Raw genomic sequence first — 26,046 nt, forward strand, 5'->3', positions numbered from 1 at the left:
ATATTGATTTATATGTGGCTATTAACTCTCCTAATACTACTTGGCTGAGGAGACTTTTTCCCAATTATTCTTGTCTCCTTTGTTGAAGATCAGTTGCCCATAGGTGTGTAGGCTTATTTTGGGGCTCTCCATTCTGTTCTGTTGATTTGTATATCTGTTTTTGCACCAGTCCCATGCCATTTTTATTAGTGCAGCTTTGTAGTAATGTCTGAAGTCTGGGAGGGTTATGACTCTTGCTTTGTTCTTTTTCCTTAGGATCACTTGCTTTGTTATTTTTCCTTAGGATTATTTTGGTAATTCTGGGTCTTTTATGGTTTCATATAAATTTGAATATTATCTGAGAATTCCTTGGCAGTCCAGTGGTTAGAACTTGGTGCTTTCACTGCCAGGTCCTGGGATTAATCCCCAATTGGGAAACTAAGATCCTGAAAGTTGCATGGCATGGCCAGAAGAATTAGGATGATTCCTTTTAGTTTGTGAAAAACGTCATGGGTAATTTGAAGGGATTGTGCTAAATAAATCTGTAGATTTCTTTGGGTAGTATGACCATTTTAACAACATTTATTCTTCCATTCTAAGTACATAGGATATCTTTCTGTGTCTTTGAATAATCTTTAATTTTCTTTATTAATGTTTTATAGTTTTCAGCATATAATGCTTTTACCTCCTTGATCAGATTTATTCCTAAGTATTTTATTTTTTTGAATAAAATAAAATTTTGTTTCAAAAGCAAGTTTGTTTTAACATGCTCTTTGATATATCACTGTTAGTGTAAAAATGCAACCAAATTCTGTTAATCTTATATCCTACTACCTTGCTGAATTCTTTTATTAGTTCTAGTAGTTTTTGTGTGGAGTCTTCAGAGTTTTCTATATGTAGTGTCATGTCACCTGCATGTAAGGACAGTCTTATATTTTGAGGTAATTTTTATATGCTGTAAGGTAAGGGTCCATCTTTATTGTTTTGCATGTGGATATCCAGTTTTTTCAGCACTATTTGTTAAAAAGGCTATTCTTTTTCTGTTGAATGGTCTTGGCACTCTTGTCAAAACCATTTGACTGTTAACCAACTTTTACGTAGCTCCCTTTGTTTCAGTAGTCATTAAGGAAAGAGAAACAAGCTTCTGAGAATAAGGTACTATGAAATTATGACTTTCTGCTGCTTTTATGATTGTATTATTTCATCTGTTATGCATATATGGTTTATTTGGTGGCATGCTAGTTAAGTCCCATTGATAGGCCAGGTTTTCCTAAACTATTCATTGAGCTATATTACCATAATATTAGTATTATGATATCTCATACTTTTGATCTAGAAAAATGATAGGTGATTTCCAATTTTATCTTTCTAGAAGGGATTTTTCTTATCTAGGATGGCAAAATAATTTCATAATAGAGTCCTATTGTGTCTGGACACTACCACATGCAATTTTCTATTACTTAGTATCTCTACTTCTCTAAATCCATGCCCAGAAAATAAATAAGGTAATAGTTACTTATTCTTAGATTATATTGATATCAGATTAGACTTTATGCATGTTTTAGACTAAATATAGCTAATTTTTTACTATAACTGTTTTCTTTCTTTCTTTCTTTTTTCCTGGCTGAATGTAGATAAAATTTCTTGGTTCAAATGTCAGCTGCCTACATGAGAAACTACTTTTCTACAGTTTTAATTAAATGAGTCAGTTAAGTGAATCAGTTTTATTGATGGTTAAGAAGGCTAGTTTAAAATTTTGGCATTATATGCTTTGGCATTTGGGACTCTTTCATTTGTACTTTTTTCTAATGGTTATTTGGCTGATTCTGTTGTTAGCACTGTTGTTAGCACTGCACTAATTTTTTCATATGTTTATTGCCTTTTGGGCATGAGTTCCACAGGATATTCTCATAAACAGAATTTATTATACTCTGGTCCCATATAATATATGAAACGGAAGCAAACTATTAAAAATAATCTACCTAGCCTTTGGTTATCTGGCTTTTTTAAATCAAGAATGATTTACTTGCCTATTTGCAGAAGTGGGACGAAATTAGTATTTGAAATTGAGCAAAAAGAAATATCCCTCTGTGAGTCAGTTTTGCCTTATCAATATTGAGGCCTTTGTTTTGGGTGGGTGTGTGTATGTGTGTACTTACTGGTTATTTCATGGTTTGTGCCTTTTAGGTAGTATATTTCTTTTCTTATACAAAAATATTTTCCAATTTGAAAGTTAGCTACCAGATATACTTTTCAGTTCAGATCAGTCGCTCACTCCTGTCCGACTGTTTATGGTCCCATGATTGCAGCACGCCAGGCCTCCCTGTCCATCACCAACTCCCGGAGTTCACTCAAACTCACGTCCATAGAGTCGGTGGTGCCATCCAGCCATCTCATCCTCTGTTATCCCCTTTTCCTCCTGCCACCAATCCCTCCCAGCATCAGACTCTTTTCCAATGAGTCAACTCTTCGCATGAGGTGGCCAAAGTACTAGAGTTTCAGCTTTAGCATCACTCCTTCCAAAGAACACCCAGGACTGATCTCCTTTAGGGTGGACTGGTTGCATCTCCTTGCAGTCCAAGGGACTCTCAAGAGTCTTCTCCAACACCGCAGTTCAAAAGCATCAATTCTTCGGCGCTCAGCTTGCTTTACAGTCCAACTCTCACATCCATACATGACCACTGGCAAAACCATAGCCTTGACTAGACGGACCTTTGTTGGCAAAGTAATGTCTCTGCTTTTCAATGTGCTATCTAGGTTGATCATAACTTTCCTTCCAAGGAGTAAGTGTCTTTAATTTCATGGCTGCAGTCACCATCTGCAGTGATTTTGGAGCCCCCCAAAATAAAGTCTGACACTGTTTCTGCTGTTTCCCCATCTATTTCCCATTAAGTGATGGGACCAGATGCCATGATCTTCGTTTTCTGAATGTTGAGCTTTAAACCAACTTTTTCTCTCTCCTCTTTCACTTTCATCAAGAGGCTTTTTAGTTCCTCTTCACTTTCTGCCATAAGGGTGGTGTCATCTGCATTATCTGAAGTTATTGATATTTCTCCTGGAAATCTTGATTCCAGCTTGTGCTTCTTCCAGCCCAGAGTTTGTCATGATGTACTCTGCATACAAGTTAAATAAGGTGACGATATACAGCCTTGATGTACTGCTTTTCCTATTTGGAACTAGTCTGTTGTTCCATGTCCAGTTCTAACTGTTGCTTCCTGACCTGCAGACAGATTTCTCAAGAGGCAGGTCAGGTGGTCTGGTATTCCCATCTCTTTTAGAATTTTCCACAGTTTATTGTGATCCACACAGTCAAAGGCTTTGGCATAGTCAATAAAGTAGAAATAGATGTTTTTCTGGAACTCTCTTGCTTTTTCCATGATCCAGCAGATGTTGGCAATTTGATCTCTAGTTCCTCTGACTTTTCTAAATCCAGCTTGGACATCAGGAAGTTCACAGTTCAGGTATTGCTGAAGGCTGGCTTGGAGAATTTTGAGCATTACTTTACTAGCGTGTGAGATGAGTGCAATTGTGTCGTAGTTTGAGCATTCTTTGGCATTGCCTTTCTTTGGGATTGGAATGAAAACGGACTTTGCAGTCCTGTGGCCACCGCTGAGTTTTCCAAATTTGCTGGCATATTGAGTGCAGCACTTTCACAGCATCATCTTCCAGGATTTGAAGCAGCTCAACTGGAATTCCATCACCTCCACTAGCTTTGTTCGTAGTGATGCTTTCTAAGGCCCACTTGACTTCACATTCCAAGATGTCTGGCTCTAGGTGAGTGATCACACCATCGTGGTTATCCGGGTCGTGAAGTTCTTTTTTGTACAGTTCTTCTGTGTATTCTTGCCACCTCTTCTTAATATCTTCTGCTTCTGTTAGGTCCATACCATTTCTGTCCTTTATCGAACCTATCTTTGCATGAAATGTTCCCTTGGTATCTCTAATTTTCTTGAAGAGATCTCTAATCTTTCCCATTCTGTTGTTTTCCTCTATTTCTTTGCATTCATCACTGAGGAAGGCTTTCTTATCTCTCCTTGCTCTTCTTTGGAACTCTGCATTCAGATGCTTATATCTTTCCTTTCTCCTTTGCTCTTCGCTTCTCTTCTTTTCACAGCTATCTGTAAGGCCTCCTCAGACAGCCATTTTGCTTTTTTGCATTTCTTTCCATGGGCATGGCCTTGATCCCTGTCTCCTGTACAGTGGTACAAATCTCCGTCCATAGTTCATCAGGCACTCTATCTATCAGATCTAGTCCCTTAAATCTATTTCTCACTTCCACTGCATAATCATAACAGATTTGATTTAGGTCATACCTGAATGGTCTAGCGGTTTTCCCTACTTTCTCCTACTTTTAAGTGCATATTAATTTTTAAAAATAAAATTATTTTTTAAATTCATGTAAAACTTAATTTCATGAGACGTTATCATATGGAAGAAGGGAGATATGTGTATAAAATATGGATGATCTTTTCTCTTAGTTTAAGCCTTGGTTGGTATTTCAGCCATTATTATGGCTTTTACCTTTCTTATAAAGAAAATTGTTATTTTTAGAATACTGGTACTTTTAACCTTGCTCCCATTGCATATTTAGTCTAATTTTATCTGTGTCCCTAAATTGTCTAGATCAAAATCTTAGAATTTCTGTTTTTCCATTTTCTTAATTCTTTTACATATAATTACAAAGTTAATGGGTTTTTCAGACTCTTTTAGTGTTTTTTCTTCTATACAGCAAAGCCTTACTCTCTCATATTTGAACCATTACTGCAGCCTCTTCAAGAGTCTCCTTGAATGCACTATTTTCTTAAAGTCCTTGTGTTATTGCTGCTTCTACCAGTGAAACAGGCATGATGCTTTAAGAAAAGATACTTTATGAAATGGATACATTTAAGAAAATGGTTCTCTATTGCTTCTGGAATCCAGTTGTTGAAGAGTACCTGTAGTTTGACCCCAACTTGCTTTTCCAAGCCTAATTCGCTCGTTCACTTTACATGAATTATCTGCTCCAACCAAACTACTTTGCATCTCTGAACATGCCTTGTGCTTGCTTTTTGTGTCATTTCTTTTATTTCTGCATCCTGTTTTGTGTTAATCAAAAATTTCTTCCGGGACTTCTCTAGTGATCCAGTGGTTAAGAGTCCACCTTGTGGGGTGCAGGAGTCATGGGTTCAGTCCCTGGTCAGGAAACTAAGATTCCTCATGCCCTGCAGCAGCTGAGCCACAGATCCTGTGTGACACAACAGAGACCCAGTGCAGCCAAATAAATAAATAAATAAATATATTTTATAAATTTCTTCATATTCAAAGAATACATGAAATTTTCATGTTTTTTGCAAAACTTTTCCTAGTTACTGCTGCTAGATACAATCTCAACTTCTTTTAAGTTCCTAAATCATCTGTTGTGTGGTACTCACTATACAGTGTCTGACATTGTAATGTTTTTTTTTTCAATTGTTTCACTTCCTGGTTACAGTTTAGTCTCCTTTGAGGCTGTGGCTACATCTTATATTTCTTTGTAGCCAAAACAGTCCTTAGTACAATACTTTGAGCATATTTGGAACTCAGTGCATATTTAATTGATTAATACCTATTCTAATTTAGGTAATTTTGATGTTGAAGATACAGTTTGAAGGTAGAATCAGTGAAATAGGCTGATAATTGGGAACCTAATTTAAATCTTTGCAAAAGAACTTAGACTAAAACTTTATGGCAAAGTGTTTCACAATCAAGGGAGGAGTTGACCTTGTTAAATGTATATGTTCTGAAAATTATGCTATAGATTAAAATATAATAATAGATTAAAATGTGATAGTGAAACTTAAGTATTTTCTTCTATATTTTGTTTTTACTTTAGTGGCGGCATGATTTTTTACATGGATGGATAAAAGTACCCGTGACTCATGAAACACAGGAAGAATGTCTTGGGATGGCAGTGTTAGATATGATGAGAATAGCCAAAGAAAAGAATCAAACGCCACTGGACATCTATAGCTCTATCAGGTAATTTTCTTATGCAAATCCATATGAGTATGACTAGTTATAGTTTTTGTATAACTTACTTGTTTTTTTCCAGTTTGCCTGTATTTATTTTTTGGTGTTTTTTAAAAATTAAATGAAAAAAAATTTTAATTCCATAGGTGCTTTAGGATTTCAGAAGTTTCAAACAAATGATTTTGTATGTTATCATAATAATCCTTTTTCCCTTCAACCTCTATAGAATTCCTCCTCCTCACCCCACCAGAAACCACTAGTTCATTTTCTATATTTGTGAGTCTACTTTTTTGTTATGTTTACTAGTTTGTTGTATTTTTTAGATTCTACGTATAAGTGATATTGTACACTATTTGTCTTTCTCTGTCTGGCATACTTCATTTAACATAATTCACTGCCAGTCCATCCATTTTGCTGCAAATGCAAATTTTCCTTCTTTTTTATGGGCTGAGTTAATATTCCATTGTGTGTGTATGTGTGTATATACCACATCTTGTTAATCCATTCATTTGTTAATGGACACAGGGTTGCTTCTATACCTTGGCAATTGTAAACACTGCTGCTTGAACATTGGGTGCAAGTATCTTTTCAAATTAGTATTTTTGTTTCTTTTGCATTTATACCCAAGAGTAGAATTGCTGTGTCATGTGTTAATTTTAATTTTGATTTTTTGAGAAGCCTCCATACTATTTTTCACAATGTTGTACCAGTCTACATTCCTCTCTCACAAACATTTGATATTTGTATGATTTTTTTTTTACTAATAGCCATTCTGGTGGGTGCAAAGTGACATGTCTTTGTAGTTTTAATTTGCATTTCCCTGATGATTAGCAATATTGAGCATCTTTTCATGTGCCTGATGGCCATCTGCATTTTTTCTCTGGGAAAATGTCTATTCAGTTCTTAGGCCCATTTCTTAATTGGGTTGTTAGGTTTTCTGATGTTGAGTATATATGAGTTGAGAACTGACTCATTGGAAAAGACCATGATGCTGGGAAAGATTGAAGGCAAGAGGAGAATGGGACAACAGAGGATGAAATGGTTGGATGGCATCACCAACTCGATGGACATGAGTTTGAGCAAGCTCCGGGAGTTGGTGATGGACAGGGAAGCTTGGCGCGCTGCAGTCCGTGGGGTTGCAAAGAGTCGGACATGACTGAGTGAACTGAACTGAATCCTTTATCATTCATTTCATTTGCAAATATTTTATCCCATTCAGTAGGTTGTCTTTTCATCTTGTTGATGGTTTCCTTTGCTATGCAAAAACTTTTAAGTTTAATTAGGTCCCATTTATTTATTTTTTCTTTTGTTTTCTTTGCTTTAAGAGATGAATACCAAAAAATATATACTGTTATGATTTATGTCAGGGTATTTTTTGCCTGTGTTTTCCTTGAGGAATTTTATAGTATGCAGTCTTACATTTAGACTTTTAATTCATTTAGACTTTTAATTCAAAATCCATTTTGAGTTTATTTTTGTATGCTTGACATATAACATTATAAGGTATTTAAAGTGTACATCTACCTATATATTGTAAAACTGTTCCCTCTTTATTAATGTATCTATCACCTCACATAAATATTTCTTTATTCATTTATTGTGAGAACTTACATTCTACTCCTTTAGCAAGTTTCTGTTATATAATACAGTGTTATCAGTTATTGTCAGGTTTTACATTAGCTCCTTAGGCCTTATTCATGTTATAACACATCCAGCAGATTCTTAGACATGTGATCCACAGACTCAGAATTATTCTTCTGCATGTTGAATTCTGACAGTCATGTCTAATATGATTTTTTGAAATGCTACTCCTATTGCCCAGCTTTAATGGCTATAAGACTTCTACTCCTTTTGAAGCTATATATGACTACTGTAAGGATGCTTTAATTTTTTTTTTGAAGTTTGAAGACTAAACATTTGTTTTACATATTATATATACCTATCTGATTATAAGTTTGAATATGTCATGAATGTGGTTAAAATTCTCTTTATTCCTAGAAATCCTTCTCTCAGTAACTGGCTTTTGTCCCTCTTTTTATGACTGCCCTTGTGTTAAATACCCAGTTTGCAGGTTATCAGTTTCTATGTTTCCCTCTTTGGTTTTAGGTATTCTTGTTTTGTTTTCAAATGTCTATTAGTCCTTAGTGCTATTAGTCCTTAATGTCTACTACATCTAAGGGTGTAGGCCGGCCATAGGGAATGATTTCAGGAACTCACTCAAGTTATCTTAAAGATTCCAACATCTAAAGAAAAAACAAAAATGTTTCTGTTTTCCAGTAAGGCCTTGATCTTTATTAAAATCCAGACAAACACCTCTTAGGATAATAACTTACTCATTCCTTTGTTCATTCATTTATTCATTTAACAACTATTTGTTGAATATCTGGTGTAGCAAGACCATAGTAGAACACAGTGAGTGTCTTAGATGTTGTCAGTAGAAACTGAAGGAATTGAAAGGGACATAGTTGAAGAACAGAGAAGCTTTGAGCCATTGAAAATGAATTTTTAAATATGAAGCCAACTCTAGACTTAAGCTATGGTGGAACATTATGGAGACATGATATTGTAAAAGTCTTGGCACATTATAGATTATGGTTTCTTTGAGGTCAGGAATTGCATCATCTATTTATTCTTTTTCCTGCCTATTTAATCTAGTGTCCTAAAACCAGTGAATGTGTAGTAATTGTATTTCTTTGATTATCTTTATCAGAATATAAATGCATCTGCAAAATTCTGCTTCATTTTTCATTTACTTTTAAAACTGTATAGATACTAAACATTCAATATAAGATTCCATGCTATTTTAAAACAGCTTTATTGAGATAAAATTCATATAACATAAAGTTTACTTGTTTTAATTGTACAATTCAGTATTAATTATTGAGTTATAAATATATTTGAGTTCTTTATATATTATGAATACAAGTCTCCTGATGTAGGTTCTCATATATATGATTTGCAAATATTTTTCCTATTCTGTGGATTTTTTTTCACTTTCTTGAAAGTATTATTTGCAGCACAAGAATTTAAATTTTGAAGTAACCTAATTTATCTATTTTTTTGTTTGTCTTTGGTACCATGACCTTTTAATATTAGATAAATAATTTATCACTGTACTGAAGCAAATCATGCCTGATTAGCTTGCCTTCTTAATGTAATTTAATTCCCTGATGTTTTCCAAATTTTCTCTCATTGCTTATTTCTGAAAAATAATCAAGGAACTCTACTTTTTGTTAAAGTTTTCGGGATTGGTGGAAGAACAGGTGAATAATTTGTTCTTTCCCGAATGAAATAAGCTGCTTTGTTCCTAGAAATATCCAGTAGAGTATGCTTCTCTGACTAGTATGATACATAAAATAATACCTGTGTTATCTTTCCCAGACTTAAAAAAATACCTGTACGGTACGTCTCTGTGTGTCTGTGCCTGTGTATCAGGTGCATCTGTGTCTGTGAGAACGAGCCTTCGTGTCCACGTGTGTGCCTGTGTCTGTGTGCTCGTGCACCTCCTTGTGCGTGTGTGTGTGTTAGACACTTAGCCTTCGCTGTGCCAGATCCTGATTGCGCATTGTGGTTTTGGTGTTGGAGTACAGAAAGTAAAGGAAATGGAGAAGGTTTTTCTGTTTCATTCTTCATCTGCTCCTTGAAATCCTAGGTCTGCAAAAGGAAGAGAGTAGAGAATGAAAAGTGTGTAAAGGAGACCCTGTTGAATTTGTGAACACTAGACCAGGGCCAAGGCCACTTAACATAGCAACGGAGATATATACCTCATATCACTAGACTCCTGCACAGCTAAGCAGATACTAGAGTTCACAGTGGTCTATTCCAATTGTGATAACAAGATGCAGATTTCATGTTATGGTACAAAAATGGTATGTAAGATAAGACTTAACTTCAGAAGCTTTTAGAGCCTGAATTTTAGGCTACCTTAAAGGTTCAGGGCTACTCTGGTGACTCAGATGGTAAAGAATATGCCTGCAATGCAGGAGACCTGGGTTCAATCCAGATCATGAGAAAGATCCCCTGGAGAAGGGAATGGCTTCCCACTCCAATATTCTTGCCTGGAGAATTCCATGGACATAGGAGCCTGGTGGGCTACAGTCCATGGGGTTGCAAAGAGCTGGCTGTGACTGAGTAACTAACACTTAAAGTTTCAGTATAACAAAAGCATCAAGAATAATGTTTCCATGCTTCAGGAATTAATAACTTTGTGACTTTTGAAAAATTTTTAGTGTTTCTAACAAAATCTAGCTAGTTCCCATAACAGATGATACCAAAGCAGATTCATCATATTCAAGAAACTATACATTCTTATAGTATAGCAAAGGATGTATGTCTGTCCTTTATTCTAGGAATCAAAGTGGAAAAACTTTTTGTATTTTGTTATCTTAAACTCCTCTTTTGGTTTCCAGACAAGCTTTCAAAGCCTTGTCAAATCAAGTAGCACTGGTGTTTATATAAATTGTAATCCAGATTTAGTAGGGCTCTTGGTTTAGCTAAAGTTGTTGACAGAAGAAGGTAAAGTAGGAAGTATTTGTATTCTGATTGTATTTTTAAACCTTTCAGTTTTTTTCTAAACTTACCGAGGCTCTCCTATATTCTATCCAGACTTTTGTTAAATTTTATATATTTTGTTCAGTTGCTCAGTCATGTCCAGCTCTTTGCAACTCCATGGACTGTAACACGCCAGGCTTCCCTGTCCTTCACCATCTCTTAGAGCTTGCTCAAATTCATGTTCATTGAATCTGTGATTCCATCCAACCATCTCATCCTCTGTTGTCCCCTTCTCCTCCTGCCTTCAATCTTTCCTAGCATCAGGGTCTTTTCCAGTGAGTCGGCTCTTCACATCAGGTGGTCAAAGTATTAGAGCTTCAGCCTCAGCGTCAGTCCCTCCAATGAATATTCAGGATTGATTTCCTTTAAGACTGATTGGTTTGATCTCCTTGCAGTCCAGGGGACTCTCAAGAGTCCTTTCCAACACCATAATTCAAAAGCACCAGTTCTTCAGCATTCAACTTTGTTTATGGTCCAGCTCTCAATCCATACTTGACTACTAGAAAAACTATAGCTTTGACTATACGGATCTTTGTCAGTAAAATAATGTCTCTTCTTTTTAACACACTGTGTAGGTTTGTTGTAGGTTGTTTTTCAAGGAGTAAACATCTTTTAATTTCATGGCTGCAGTCACCATCTGCAGTGATTTTGGAGCCCAAGAAAATAAAGTCTATCAGTGTTTTCCATTGTTTCCACATCTGTTTGCCATGAAGTGATGGGACTGGATGCCATGATCTTAGTTTTTTGAATGTTGAGTTTTAAGCCAGCTTTTTTACTCTCCTCTTTCACCTTCATCAAGAGTCTTTTACACATATATAATTGCCCTTAAAAGGAAAGGAATGTGACTTTTGAGATCTGAAAAATGAGTAGAATTTATTGGGTGAAGAGAGGTAACTGATGGAGAGTAGAGGCTCATGGAAGAGGCTTTGCAGCAGAAAGAAATATGGGGAGGATGAAGAGAGTCAGTATGGTTCGAGCTCAAAGAGTTAGTAGGTGATGAGGCAAGGGCTGGACCATACAGAACCTAGAGGCATGTTGATAAGTTTAAGAACACTAGGAAACTATGTGAGAGTATTGCCTGTGTGCTCAGTTGCTAAGTTGTGTCCAACTCTTTGCAGCTTTGTGGATTGCAGCCCGCCAGGCTCCTCTGTCCATGGGATTTCCTATGCAAGAGTATTGGAGTGGGTTGCCCTTTCCTTTTCCAGGTTATCTTGCCAACCCAGGGATCAAACCTGTGTCTCCTACATTGGCAGCTGGATTCTTTACCACTGAGCCACCAGTGAAGCCCTATGTAAGAGTATTAAAGCAAGGGTTTAATACATAGAAGATTCCTATGACAACAGAGTAGAAAACTAATTTGAGGGCTGAAAGAGAAAATGGAAATGTGGGTTGCCTAGATAGTAAGGTCATTGCAGTAGTTCCTCTAGGAATTGCAGTTGAATTGGTTAATAATAAGAAAAATGGACAAATTAGAGAAATATTTAGAAGGGAAAATCAAGGGAAGATGGTGACAGATTGAATAATGGGGGTTGGTGGGGAGGTTATGTAAAGAATGATTCATGAGTTTCTGGGGCTTGTGGGAATAGGGGATCTTTAGTGCAGTGTACTCAGATAGGAAATGCTTTAGGAGAATCTTTTAGGGGAGGACGTTATGGGGACTCATAAATTTGGTTTGCTCCGTTGTTTGAGGCACTTTTGAGACATCCACATTATATGGGTAAATTGACTTGACTATGGAGGATAATGTCTGAAGCTTAGAAGTCTGGGCTAGAGCTAGAGATATCAGAGTCGTTTGTATCTAGACTGAAAGAAAGTATAGATAAGAAAAGAAGAGGGCCCATAGTTAAGTCTTGAAGAATTCTAACAATTATCACCAGCTAAAGGGGATTGAACCTGTAAAGAAGACTGGCAAAGTAGCCAAAGAAATGGGATGGAAATCAGGAAAACTAAGGGAAGAAAGTGTCAAGGAGAGAGTGATTAACACTGTTGGATGCTTCTGAAAAATGGCAAGTAAAATGAACAAGGAATTTGGTTTTAGCAACATTCCTTGATCTTAGCAAGAGTGGTTTCTAGAGAATGATGGAACAGAAGCCAGATTGGAGTGAGTTAAGGAGTAAATGGAAGGTGAGGAAATGAAATTGGCTATATGAACTCTTAAAAAGAAGCCAGATAGGCTGTGGCTGGAGAGAGAAGAGGGATAAGGAGATTTTTATATTTAAGATGGGAAGAACTTTAAAACTTGTGGTTTGAAGATAAGTAATAAATAGGGTAAAATTCCCCAGAGGGTAGAGGTAAGTACATATCAAAGAAATAACTTTAATAGATTTATACCTTATTTATTGTAATAGGTGGGAAGGAAGAAAGAATGAATGCACATGTATAAGGTTTACTAGCATGATACTGGGGGAGTTCTGCTTAGAGAAGCTTTTTTTTTCCCCCTAAGAAAAACATGAAGTCGTTTTTGATAATAGAGAGAAGTGTAGCTGAGGTGTAAGAAGAGAAGAAGGAACTTTAAAAATATCGGAGATTTGACATAGTTGTGGGACTTGGGAAAATTAGTTGAACAGAGAAATGTCATAAAAGTGATAGTAGTGACAAAAGCCTGTTTGAAATTTGTGATTATGAATTTATAATGCAAGCCATCTACCTTGTCAAAGGACTTTTCCCAGCAGCTTTGGCTACTTGAACACAAGACTGATAGCTCTGTAAGGGGATTAGGGTAGAGCAGGGAAGGAAAGAAAGCAGTGGTGTGCTGGTAAATGTTTAACAACAGTTCTTAGAGAAAAAAATATCTGATTTGTTTGTAACTTTTGCTGATATGCATGGTTTAAATACCATGTATCTGTGGCCAATTTCAAAGTAGCAATCTGAGGTCACCCAATGCAGAGTTGAAGAGAGATGAGTAGCAAACCCTTTCCGTCACTCACATATAACCTCAAAAGCACATATAGTAGTAAAAATGTATAAATAAATAAATAATGTAAAATAATTAGGAAGTGATGCCTTTTGAGTATTTATTGTCTATATTTAAATGTAATTTATTTGCTATTTTATTTAATTCAAATTTTAATGATGGCTCTATAACAGTACAAAATAATCATTAAAATATAATAATCTGTCAGCATTAGGCAGTTCCAGCACTCAGGTACGTGTAGGACAATGTGATAAGTGATTAATTATGGAGCATCGCACAGAATGCTGTCAGACAAAGGGAATAGCATCTAACATGGTTATAGAGATCCAGCTGTACCTTCAGAAATAAAATAGTCTTCCTTTTTTAGACACTTGAGCAGAAGGGAAATAAATTATCTTCCTTCCTTGGGATATTTTACATAGAGATGGAAGTACAAAAGATTCAGAACATTTCCAAATAGAACTGTTTTTATTTCAAAGGGATTAATAGGAGTTATTGAAGCTGACCTGAGAGAATAATGAACACAAAAGAAGTATGTTTGCCTAGTGAATATCAGTAATATCTAACAAAATATAACAATTTCCAGAATTCAGATAAATTTTAGAGTATAGTATTATAGGAAAGATATGCCAAAATGACGTATATAAGATAGAGAAATTTTTAGAGATTCCAATATTAACTAGACTCTGTCTTCATTTCTTTAGGGGAAAAAAATTAACTTCGCCTTCTCTAAAATTTTATGACAACTCAGAATTTGTAAAGGCATTCACATCATCAAATAAAACGTTAAGGTTTTATACTATATGGATGGTGATTTTGTTACCTTTTTCACTTGACTGTTGTGCTATTTGCTTATTATGGAGAAGAGTGGTATCTTCTAATTTTATTTTGTTCCAACTTGTTTTGCTCTTGTGTGTACTCTTTATTATCTCTAGCTACAAGACATTTTTGCCAAAATGTGTTCGAGCAAAGATCCAAGAGTATCATATTTTGACAAGGAAGAGAATAAGGTACAGATTTCGCAGATTTATTGAGCAATTCAGCCATTGCAAAGCCACTGCCAGAAACTTGAAACTTAAGTATCTTATAAATCTGGAAACTCTTCAGTCTGCCTTCTACACAGAGCAATTTGAAGTAAAAGAACCTGGAAGAGGTCCTTCAGGTGAGGAGATTTTTGCAACCATTATAATAACTGGAAACGGTGGAATTCAGTGGTCAAGAGGGAAACATAAAGAAAGTGAGACACTGACAGAACAGGTAATCCTCAACGATATGTTCTTGTTCTTTGTTAATTTAAGTAGAATGGCAATAGAAGCAAAGTACTTTTAGTCATTTGGAACATGGTCTTGCACTACTCTCCTTCCATTGATATAAGTGGAAGTTTTTAATAATGTGACACCAGCAAGATCATAGCTATGGTTCTTTTCTCGTTGTTCTTAAATGGCATTTTGTTTGTTTTCTATGACAAAATAATTAGTAATGGTGTTCTTTTTTAATGTTTGGTTTTTAAAATTCTGAAAGTATGATAACACATTTACAGGAGACTTGGAAAATACAGATGGTGTTCTTATAGGTTCAAAAAGGCTTAAATTCTAAAAGTGATTTTTAAAGTTGTTTTGCTTCTTTCTTTTCTTTAACTGTTACTGATAACTGGAAGGACAATTATGAAATTCAGCTAGAAAAAGATTAGTTTTTATTGATTTTATGATGTTGCATACTTGTTAAATACTTCTTTAAGTTTGCATTACAAGTTTTAAGTTTGTTCATGTCTATATTGTTCTTAGGATGTTGTCAGATTTTATTTTATTATAATTATTTGGTAAACTGAATTTTCTGGTAATGGTTTCTATTAATGTTGATTGGATTGAAGGGTACTATAGCACACTTTAGATTCCTGGCACCCTTTAATCCTCTCATTTTTAAATGGAAACCAAGATACAGGGTTACATTATTGGGAGAGAGAATCTCATTCAATGCTTATCTATTGCTGTCAATACTTTAAAAAAGAATTTGGAATGAAATCTCTCTCCTTTATAAGTCTTATTTTAAAATAGCTCCCTAAATTCAACCTATTTTTAATATCAACTGCTCTTAATTACAGGATTTACAGTTGTATTGTGATTTTCCTGATATTATTGATATCAGTATTAAACAAGCAAATCAAGAAGGCGCAAATGAAAGCAGAATTGTAACTATTCATAAGCAAGATGGTAAAAGTCTAGTAAGTTTGCTTTATCATTATATAATGGTTATGCTTTATGGTTGTCAGAAATAAGTATTTCAGAATCTTAATACCTAAGATGTTCTCTTGTAGGGATTTTGATTGTAGTTTTAAATAGAGCTGGTAACATCAACTTAGAGCTGTAAACATCATTTTAGTAAGCTTTTTGATTACATCTAGTTTTTTGTATCACTACCAACACCATCTCCCCAAAGAATGTCTTGCACATTAATGTATTTTTCAGTCATTTTCATAATTAGCAAAGCACCAGTTACTTCCTGCCCTCTCCTCTCCCACCCCGACCCCAGTTTTGCTCGTTCCCTGTTGTAATGCTCTTTCCTCTCTATACAGTCTACTCTCTATATCTGTGAGTTCCATATCCACAGATTCAACTAGCTGTAGATTGAAAATATTCAGAGAAAAAAATTCCAGAAAGTTCCAGAAAGCAAACTTGAATTTACCATGTGCAGGCAACTATTTGCATAGCATTTATATTGTATTTATAACCATTCACATCTCATTTACGTTATATTAGGTATTATAGAGATGATTTAAAGGATATGGGAGGATATAGATACTTTATATGCAGATACTGCATCATTTTATATAAGGGACTTGTGGATTCAGGGATTTTGGTGTCTGTGGAGGGGAGACAGATGCTTGAGCCAATACCATGCAGATATAGAGGAATGGAGGGACAACTGTATAATCTTTTTTACCAGTAGAGGTATGCATAATTCTATCATATTGCCTATTTATGTAACAAATTGTGAACCAATCCCAGGTAATCCTTATCTGAACTGTGAGGCATGTTTGATTATAAAAGATTAACCTTTCCTCTGTTTTAAAATAGCTTCAGAGGGAGTTCCCTGGTTGTCCAATGGATTGGACTGTGTGCTTCCACTACAGGGCCATGGGTTTGATCTCTGGTCTGGGAACTAAGAGACCACATGCTGCCCAGCCTGGGCTGATAATAATGATAAGACAAAACAGCTTCAGACATCCTACTTATTTTAATTGAAAGGAAGAAATGAATTCCTTTGTACTGTCCTCTTAAACTGCTTTTATTTTTCTGGCTCTGTTCTCTTTTTAACTCAGATATTTCTTGTACTTTTGGCTTAAATGTCATATTTATTTTGTAATTTAAATATCTCTCTGTCTTACCTCTCTGGCCATTTCAGGGTTATATGACCAAAATTATAAAACTTGTAATTCACTTTGATCAGCATGCTTTCCTGTTCTTAGGTATTAATCCTTTGTTGCACAGGTTTGCAATTCTTCATGTCATTGTTTATGGTATCTTTTATAGGAATCATTTTTATAACCTGTGTTAGCTAAATATTTTTTATAGTTCAAATACCTCACACAGTTCTCTCCTTATAATTTTTGATATAAGTACATATTCTCTATTCTCATTGTGACTAATATTGTTCTTTGCTGAACAGGCATTATACCATGATTACAGTTTCATTCTTATATGTACAACTTTTTGTTTTTCTGCAAGTTGATCGTTGCTTCAGTTTCTTGTAGTATTTCTAATTCATACCAACTTTTGTATCAGACTAGATATAGATAGGTTTCTAATTGAAATGACTGGAATATTTGTCTAATGGGTGTTTTGGAAAATATAGTATAATTATGGATATAGAGTGGACTGTAACTGAAAAAGCATGGTAAACCCATATTTGAGAGGGTCTCAAATATCAGACACAAGAATTTGTAATTCAAAGTGTATAACTTGGAGCCATTAAAGACATTTGAGCAATCGCAAAGAAAAGTAATTTAGAAGAATTACCTGATAACATGCAGTGAAAATAAATTTCTTCTTTTTCTTTTCTCCTCCTAGGAAATTGAACTTAAGTCATTAAGAGAAGCTTTGTCTTTTGTGTCATTAATTGATGGATATTATAGATTAACTGCAGATGCACATCATTATCTTTGTAAAGAAGTAGCACCTCCAATGGTGCTTGAAAATATACAAAGCAACTGTCATGGCCCAATTTCGTGAGTAATATTGACTTTTAAAGTAAATTTTTTAAAGTAATAACAAGATATTTATAAAGAATATTTTACACAACAGAATGATATACCTAGGTTTCGGAAGTTCAGGAAGAGAAATATTAACTTGATCTGACTGAAATTATTTTTCTTTTAACAAAAGTCTATTTCCAATCAGACTACATAATAATTAGAATTATTTAGATTATAATCTACCATCTATATTCCAGTCTGTAGTACTAACTTGTTTAAGTTAGATATTTAGTACTCTCAGTTCAGTTCAGTTGCTCAGTCATATCTGACTCTTTGCAGCCCCATAAATCGCAGCACGCCAGGCCTCCCTGTCCATCACCAACTCCCAGAGTTCACTCAAACTCACGTCCATCGAGTCAGTGATGCCATCCAGCCATCTCATCTTCTGTTGTCCCCTTCTCCTCCTGCCCCCAATCCCTCCCAGCATCACAGTCTTTTCCAATGAATCAACTTTTTGCATGAGGTGGCCAAAGTATTGGAGTTTCAGCTTTAGCATCAGTCCTTCCAAAGAACACCCAGGACTGATCTCCTTTAGAATGGACTGGTTGGATCTCCTTGTGTTTAACTAATTCTTTGATATTAATTTTTTAAAACCATCCGATTTATGTTTCATTAATTTGGAAATAATGTGGAGGAGCCACAATGCAAAATTTGATAATCATCCTTATTTTTGAATAATCCAACACCTTCTATTGAAAGCTTTGAACACAAACTGTGTCTGATATCCATCTTTCTAGACTATTGCTGTGCAGTATGTGATGGAAATGAGATGTTCTAAATCTGTGCTCTTTAGTAATTGCTACTAGCCGCATGTAGCTATTTAATATTTAAAATGTTTCTACTGCAACCAAGGAACTGAATTTTTAATTTAATTTTAATAGCTTTACAATTGATCCTTGAACAACACAGGATCTTAATCTACATATAACTTACAGTCAGTCCTCCATATCTGTGGTTCCTCGATATCCTTAAGTTCAAACAACCACAGACCATGCAGTAGTACAGTATTTACTACTGAAAAATACCTGCATATATGTGGACCCTTGCAGTTCAAACCCACACTATTAAAGGGTCAACTGTGAAGAGCTTCATCTGGCTACTAGCCAACATATTGACCCACACAGTTGTAGGCCTTACTTTAGCACTAGATAAAAACAGCTATCATGAATATTTGTTCACCCCAACTAGAGTTATCTCTCAACCAGAATGTGTTTTATGATTGGCACCAGGTTTGAAGGCAGAAAAGGCAGTGGCACCCCATTCCAGTAGTCTTGCCTGGAAAATCCCATGGACTGAGGAGCCTGGTAGGCTGTAGTCCAGGGGATCGCTACGAGTCGGACACGACTGATCAACTTCACTTTCACTTTTCACTTTCATGCATTGGAGGAGGAAATGGCAACCCACTCCAGTGTTCTTGCCTGGAGAATCCCAGGGACGGTGGAGCCTGGTGGGCTGCCGTCTGTGGGGTCGCACGTGACTGACGCAACTTAGCAGCAGCAGCAGGTTTGAAGGACTTGAGCAGAAGAAACAATCTGGGATTTTGAGCATGTTTTTTACCTTAGTGAAAGTGTTAGTTGCTCAATTGTGTCTGACTCTGCTACCCCATGGATTGTAGCCCTCCAGGCTCCTCTGTCCATGGGATTCTCCCAGCAAGAATCCTGGAGGGATTGCCATTCCCTTCTCCAGGATATCTTCCTGACCCAGGGATCAAACCCGGGTCTTCTGCATTGCAGGAAGATTCTTCACAGTCTGCGCCACTGAAGAAGCTTTTTTACCTTACCCTGTCTTTAAATATTTGAGGAATCAGGTCCTGACTGAAATTCAAGACTGATTTGACCTATACCCATTGTCTAAGAAGTATGATTGTGAGAATTCCCTGGTGGTCCAGTGGTTCTGTCTCTGTGCTTCCGCTGCAGGGGTCATGGGTTTGATCCTTGATCAGGGAACTAAGATCCCACATGCTACTCAGTGCAGCCAAAAAAGAAGTGTGGTTGCTATGACAAAGTTGCATTATTTGAACATTCTGTAATTTACATATTCAATATTTTAAAAACTCCTGCCATTCATTCATTCATTATCCATCCATCCATTCTTTCATTTATTTGTAGAACATTTACTAAGTACCTGATATGTATCAGGTGCTGGTTTATATGTGAGAAATACAGCAAGATAATTCTTGCTTTCATGTAGATTACATTTCTTTCAATATATACAGCTTCAGTTAAACATATAGCAAATTTTTAAAAGTTAGTAGTCTCTGTTGTTTGCCATTGGTCTTCTATTAGACCTTGGTATTATATTAAATATTAAAAATACTCATAAATTTTTATATTAGTAATGGCTGTGATGGAAGAGACAAGTGTTTTATGATACACTGATTGTATAGTTAAATGAAGTTTTGAGTATGGTTTTTAAAATGCTAAATTTGAAATTGGAAGGCAGAAGAGTCAAAGGAATGAATTGTGTTCTTTGTGATTTTGTATGTCTTACAATACCTGATGTTTTTAAAGCAATATAATTGCCCCTTGAATCATTGTGAACTTATTGCAGAATGGCTTGGTACTTCAGTATTTTTCCTTGCAAGATTATTGGGAAAAATATGAAGTGGAGGAGACTTATAAAAATTCTTAGAGTTTTAGGTTTGACTTCCGATCTGTTAGATGACACTTTGGTTGTGATGTCATGGTTCTTACTGCATTATCATTCAGATTATTTCTTTACCTTTAGAATGGATTTTGCTATCAGTAAACTGAAGAAAACAGGTAATCAGACTGGACTCTATGTACTTCGATGCAGTCCCAAGGACTTTCATAAATATTTTCTGACTTTTGCTGTTGAGGTTAGTATGATATAATTAATGTTAAATATGTTAAATATGTTTATTTAGTGCATGTAATTCCTCCTTGATAATATCTACTGTATTTCCTTTTTAATGCTCCAAATAATAGTTCTGGATATGATAACTAGCAATTAAGTAAGCTTAATTTACCTCAGGGATTCTTTATACATAAACAAAGTATAACTCCTAGGATTTATGTTAAAAATTATTTCTAATATCTTAGTATCTTTTTATCTGGATTTTTTTGTTTGAGTATTACCAGTATGTCAGATTTCATCACATCTTTTGAAGTCTCTTTTGTCACAAAAATGGAAATCTTTACCAAAACATTTAGAACAAAACAAATCAGAAGTAAACTTTCATTTTACTGGTAATGGTTATAGGATTAGAGTGAAATAGGGTAATGACAAAGAAGAAGACATTGTACTTTTAACTGGTGGTTTTTCCAATATTAAGAATAATGATCTACAATGTACACTTTAAGTGTAATACTGTAATGAAATCTTACTGTTAATACAGACCATTTTGAATCTCAACTAAAATTATTTATTGTGCAAAATTATATAAAATATACTATCATTTATAAAGCAATTTCATGGTATAAATCTTGAGAAACTTTATAGCTGCTTCCAAAATTTATCGTACTTTTTAAAAGTAGAGACTGTAAGAATTGTGTTGTTATTTTAATTTTTATAAAAAATCTTATTTAACATATGTAAAGTGGGTTAATTGTCCATGAAAATATAGAAAGTCGGTTGCTCCATGACTTTAATATTGTAAAATACTGATAGTCTATCCTAATTCACAGTCTATTATATTCAATTATCAAATCAAAATAAGTATATTTTTATGTTTACTGTATTAGTCTAGTATAATATGAGGGCTGTATATTAGGGAGCATACGGTATAACCCTGCTTTAAGATATTTATCTTTTTGTAAAACAAAAATGAAGTATACCAAAAAATATTAAATTGAGCATTATCCAGTGTAAGCAAATAAGACAATAAGAGAAGGTTTACAATGATTAAAATAGGTCCTTTAGAGTACGAAGGACTTGAGACTGACCAGAGATAATAAGTTGATTTTATAAAAAAATGGTTGTAAGTTGATTGAATATGTTTATAGCAGACTGAATATGTTTAAAAATAGATGGATGAGAAGTACAGCACATAAGACAAACACTGAAAAACTGAATATTATCAGAATTGCCACATTAGAGATAATTATACAAATACTGTAGTGGCACAGTGAAACAGGTCATCGCCTTTGCCTGTGGAATGGAGTAAATGTTGTTAGGGAGGACTTCACAGAAAAAGTGAAATTAAACTGAGTTTTAAGAATTGGATAAAAGTCCATTGCTCAAAAGGAAAGGATGTACATTCTGCAGAGAGATAGCACTTACAGTTTTCAAGGCATGAAATGGCATGGCATTTGCTTTAAATTTTTTAAGTCACTCAATATAGCTAGAACATGGATTATATGTTGAGAGTGGCAGGAGTTAAGGTTGGAGATGGAGGCAGAAGCCAACTCATGGAAGGCCTTATATGCTAAAATCGTTTTATACTATGTCTTTTAAATGATGGAAAGCTCTTAAGGATGGTATTATTATTGTTTATTATTATTGCTTTCTTCCTTGCCTTTCAATAAAGTAACTCTTAAGCCACATTTATAGGCTAGGATTTATGGTTCAAATATCTAAATGTTCTGTTGGTTGTTTCTGTGGTATCCTTTTTATCACAGTAATCACTGTGATGTCCATTGTGATTTTTCCTTCCCTTTCTTTATAATTAAACTTACATAGCGAGAGAATGTTATTGAATATAAGCACTGTTTGATTACAAAAAATGAGAATGGAGAATACAACCTCAGTGGTACTAAGAAGAACTTCAGTAATCTTAAAGATCTTCTGAATTGCTACCAGATGGAAACTGTTCGCTCGGACAGTATAATTTTCCAGTTTACTAAATGCTGTCCCCCAAAGCCAAAAGGTAAAATAGTTTTCTAGTTATTTTTAAAATACTGGTCTTGGGTGTTTTATATGGTGGGAGATATCTTCGATATACTGATTTCACAAGAAACAGGAGAGAAAAAGCTCCAAAAACAATGAATTTTTTCCTCATATGTTATACAAGCATCCTCTAATAGAATTGTTCAGTTTGGTTTGGGTTGTCTATAAGTAACTTAAAGTTGTATAATTCTAAAATTTATTTTAAGAAATAATTTCATAGTATCAATAAGCTACTTATTTATTGAACTGAAAGACCTCACAACCAAATTCTCTTGTTATTCTGAAGAAATACTTTCAGATCCTTTTAGAATCTTAATTTCTTTTAAATTATCTTTTAAAGTGAAAATAGTAAGATTAGAAATCTCTTGAGATAACAGGCATATTAAAATTCCTGAAAAATTGTACTAGTTAAGAAAATGATTGTAATTTTGCATACATTATAATAACTGGTTAGAGTACATCAAACTTCAATGAAAAAACTCCTAAAATACTTTTCCATGGGAAAATAAAAAGGAACAATAAGAGGCTGTTAAGCATTTCTTTTTTATAGGACACATTTTATTTTATTCCTTTGGAGCAATTTATATTCTCAGTGTGTTTTGATTTTATGTATATTTTTTTCATTCATTCTATCCTTTTTTTAAACAGACAAATCAAACCTTCTAGTCTTCAGAACCAATGGTGTTTCTGATGTACCAACCTCACCAACTTTACAAAGGCATAATAATGTGAACCAAATGGTGTTCCACAAAATTAGAAATGAAGATTTGGTATTTGTAAGTCAATAGATGCTGATTATTGTCTTTTTGTCTTTTTAAACAACTGTTCTTCATTTTCTACCCCACATTCATTCACATGACATTTCAGTTCAGTTCAGTCGCTCAGTTGTGTCCGACTCTTTATTGTAACCTATGTTATAAAAAGTTTATAGCAGTTCAGATACTTTCATTTCCTATAGAAAATGTGATACCAAACGAGTTAATTATTTTAAGAATGGAATTGTATTCTCTTTTGAGAAATTTAAAAAATATTAAAAATTAAAAGTATTCTTCTGAAAAAGTACCTTAATTCTCAGGTTCTCAAGAAAGTAAGGGAAATTCAAAGAAGGTACTGAAAACAGTAGTAACACATAAGAGCTGATGTTTGGCCACAGGACATTTTGGGAAATAGGATTATTCTCACGAATCAAGAGAACTAAGAGCTAAAAGCAGTACAAAAAAGGGCCAAGTCTTGAGTTCTATACAAGACAAGGAGTTAAAAGTAAGGCTATCTGTGAATAAAGCCAGGATTCTTAAGTAAATGCATCCTCAGTGAAACAGTATATGGATTATGAAAAATTTATCCACTAGCAAAAAGAGAAAAAGAATGTTGTCTTAGTTGTGCTCTTAAGTTAGGAAAAAGTTCATCTTCAGAATTTGTAATTATAAACTTTCGAATTAAAGTTTATACCACCTGCATGGTTTGAGAAACCCTAAGCCAATAAATTGAAGAAGAACTAAAGAGCCTCTGGATGAAAGTGAAAGAGGAGAGTGAAAAAGTTGGCTTAAAGCTCAACATTCAGAAAACGAAGATCATGGCATCTGGTCCCATCATTTCATGGGAAATAGATGGGGAAACAGTGGAAACAGTGGCTGACTTTATTTTTCTGGGCTCCAAAATCACTGCAGATGGTGTTTGCAGCCATGAAATTAAAAGACGCTTACTTCTTGGAAGGAAAGTTATGACCAATCTAGATAGCATGTTGAAAAGCAGAGACATTACTTTGCCAACAAAGGTCCATCTCGTCAAGGCTATGGTTTTTCCAGCGGTCATGTATGGATGTGAGAGTTGGACTGTGAAGAAAACTGAGCGCCAAAGAATTGATGCTATTAAACTGTGGTGTTGGAGAAGATTCTTGAGAGTTCCTTGGACTGCAAGGAGATCCAACTAGTTCATCCTAAAGGAGATCAGTCCTGGGTGTCCATTGGAAGGACTGATGTTGAAGTTGAAACTCCAGTACTTTGGCCACCTGATGCGAAGAGCTGACTCACTGGAAAAGACCCTGATGCTGGGAAGGATTGAAGGCAGGAGGAGAAGGGGACGACAGAGGATGAGATGGTTGGATGGCATCACTGACTCAATGGACATGGGTTTGGGTGGACTCCGGGAATTAGTGATGGATAGGGAAGCCTGGCATGCTGCAGTTCATGGAGTTGCAAAGAGTTGGACTGAGTGACTGAACTGAACTGAACTGAACCCAGTAAATTAAGTTAAAATAATAGGTGGTACTCCTTTAGTAACACCTTGTGGTGGTCATCAAAAGCAAATATAAAATCTTTCTGGAAGGATATCCTGTTAATGTAGGCCACCTAAGATTCCCACAGATAAAATGACTCCAAACATGAGCTTTAAGCTGAAAATTTAAAAACATGTGGAGAAGTAATCCAGGATTAAGCAAGAATCAGCAGACCAACAAGCATCAAAATTATATCTAAGAGCTTCATATAACAGACTTTTCAGATAGAAGCTATAAAATACACATTTATATGTTTAAACATTAAAAAGGAGTTGAAAACAAGGGAAAAACCCAAGATAGTATCAACATAGCCCAAAAAAATTTGGAGGAAAAAGTATAAAAATGAAAAATATACTCATTGACATTTAAAAAATGGACAAAGTAAAGGCAGATTATTCATAGTTGAAGAGAGAACTACTGAATTGAAAGATCTGAAAATCATTTAAATGCTGCAGATAGGGAGAAAGAAATGGAAATTATGAAAGAAAGCTTAAGGGACATGGAAAGTAGAATGAGAAAGACCAAACTGGTATCTGAATTCCTTAAGGAGACAATAGATAAAATTATTCAGAATTACAAAGATATGAATCTTATGTGAGTAACAAGAAGCAGGGAGTTGCTAGGTAACCTGACTAACATCACAAAACTGATAATAATAGAGTGCAGGCAGCCCTGCTTCAGATTGCAGGCTTTCAATTATTCTGTAAGGGTATATAAGAAGCACTAGTAATAGTAGTAATAGCTAACACTTAGTTGAGCATTTACTGTGTTGTAGACTGCACTAAATGCTATTGTGTATTTTTTTCATTTATTGTTCATGACAGTTTTATGGAAACATAATCCTCATTCTTCAGGTGAAGATACCAAGATAATTGCTGTATAGAAAGATTAAATGGCCTATAGAAGGTCACACAACTAGTAAGTAGTAATAAAAAACAGGTCAGAGATTCTGCACTATCAGGAAAGGCAAGCAAGGAAAGAGACTCACATGCAAATAAATGTAGGTAAACAGTGACATTATAAAAAGTGTTAAAATGGATAATTATACCTAATTTAGGACATTTAAGGACAGGGTGAAATCAAATTACACTTTGTTCTTTAATCTTTGTTTTCTGTGTTTTATTACTATGAAGAAAGCAGAATATAATTAATATGGAGTCTCAAATCAAGATTTGGTTTGTAAAGGAAATATTTGCTCATGAATTTTTTTTTTAACTCTTGTCATTGGACATATTTCCT

At 34.9% G+C, this 26,046-nt stretch overlaps 2 protein-coding genes across 3 annotated transcripts in view; one reads left to right on the forward strand and one right to left on the reverse strand.

The window, feature by feature from the left end:
* AK3 (adenylate kinase 3) overlaps positions 1–26,046 on the reverse strand; it is a 467,912-nt gene that overhangs the window by 360,177 nt on the left and 81,689 nt on the right. The window lies entirely within an intron of this gene.
* JAK2 (Janus kinase 2) overlaps positions 1–26,046 on the forward strand; it is a 117,172-nt gene that overhangs the window by 63,779 nt on the left and 27,347 nt on the right. For both annotated transcript variants that reach the window (XM_069576481.1, XM_069576482.1), the window contains exons 6-12: positions 5,831–5,976; positions 14,368–14,689; positions 15,534–15,653; positions 17,500–17,657; positions 20,412–20,523; positions 22,326–22,512; positions 23,181–23,308. In XM_069576481.1, the coding sequence (XP_069432582.1) occupies positions 5,831–5,976; positions 14,368–14,689; positions 15,534–15,653; positions 17,500–17,657; positions 20,412–20,523; positions 22,326–22,512; positions 23,181–23,308 (1,173 nt within the window). The remainder of the gene's footprint in view (positions 1–5,830; positions 5,977–14,367; positions 14,690–15,533; positions 15,654–17,499; positions 17,658–20,411; positions 20,524–22,325; positions 22,513–23,180; positions 23,309–26,046) is intronic.

The sequence above is a fragment of the Ovis canadensis genome, chromosome 2, assembly GCF_042477335.2.
Source record: "Ovis canadensis isolate MfBH-ARS-UI-01 breed Bighorn chromosome 2, ARS-UI_OviCan_v2, whole genome shotgun sequence".
Lineage (NCBI taxonomy): Eukaryota > Metazoa > Chordata > Mammalia > Artiodactyla > Bovidae > Ovis > Ovis canadensis.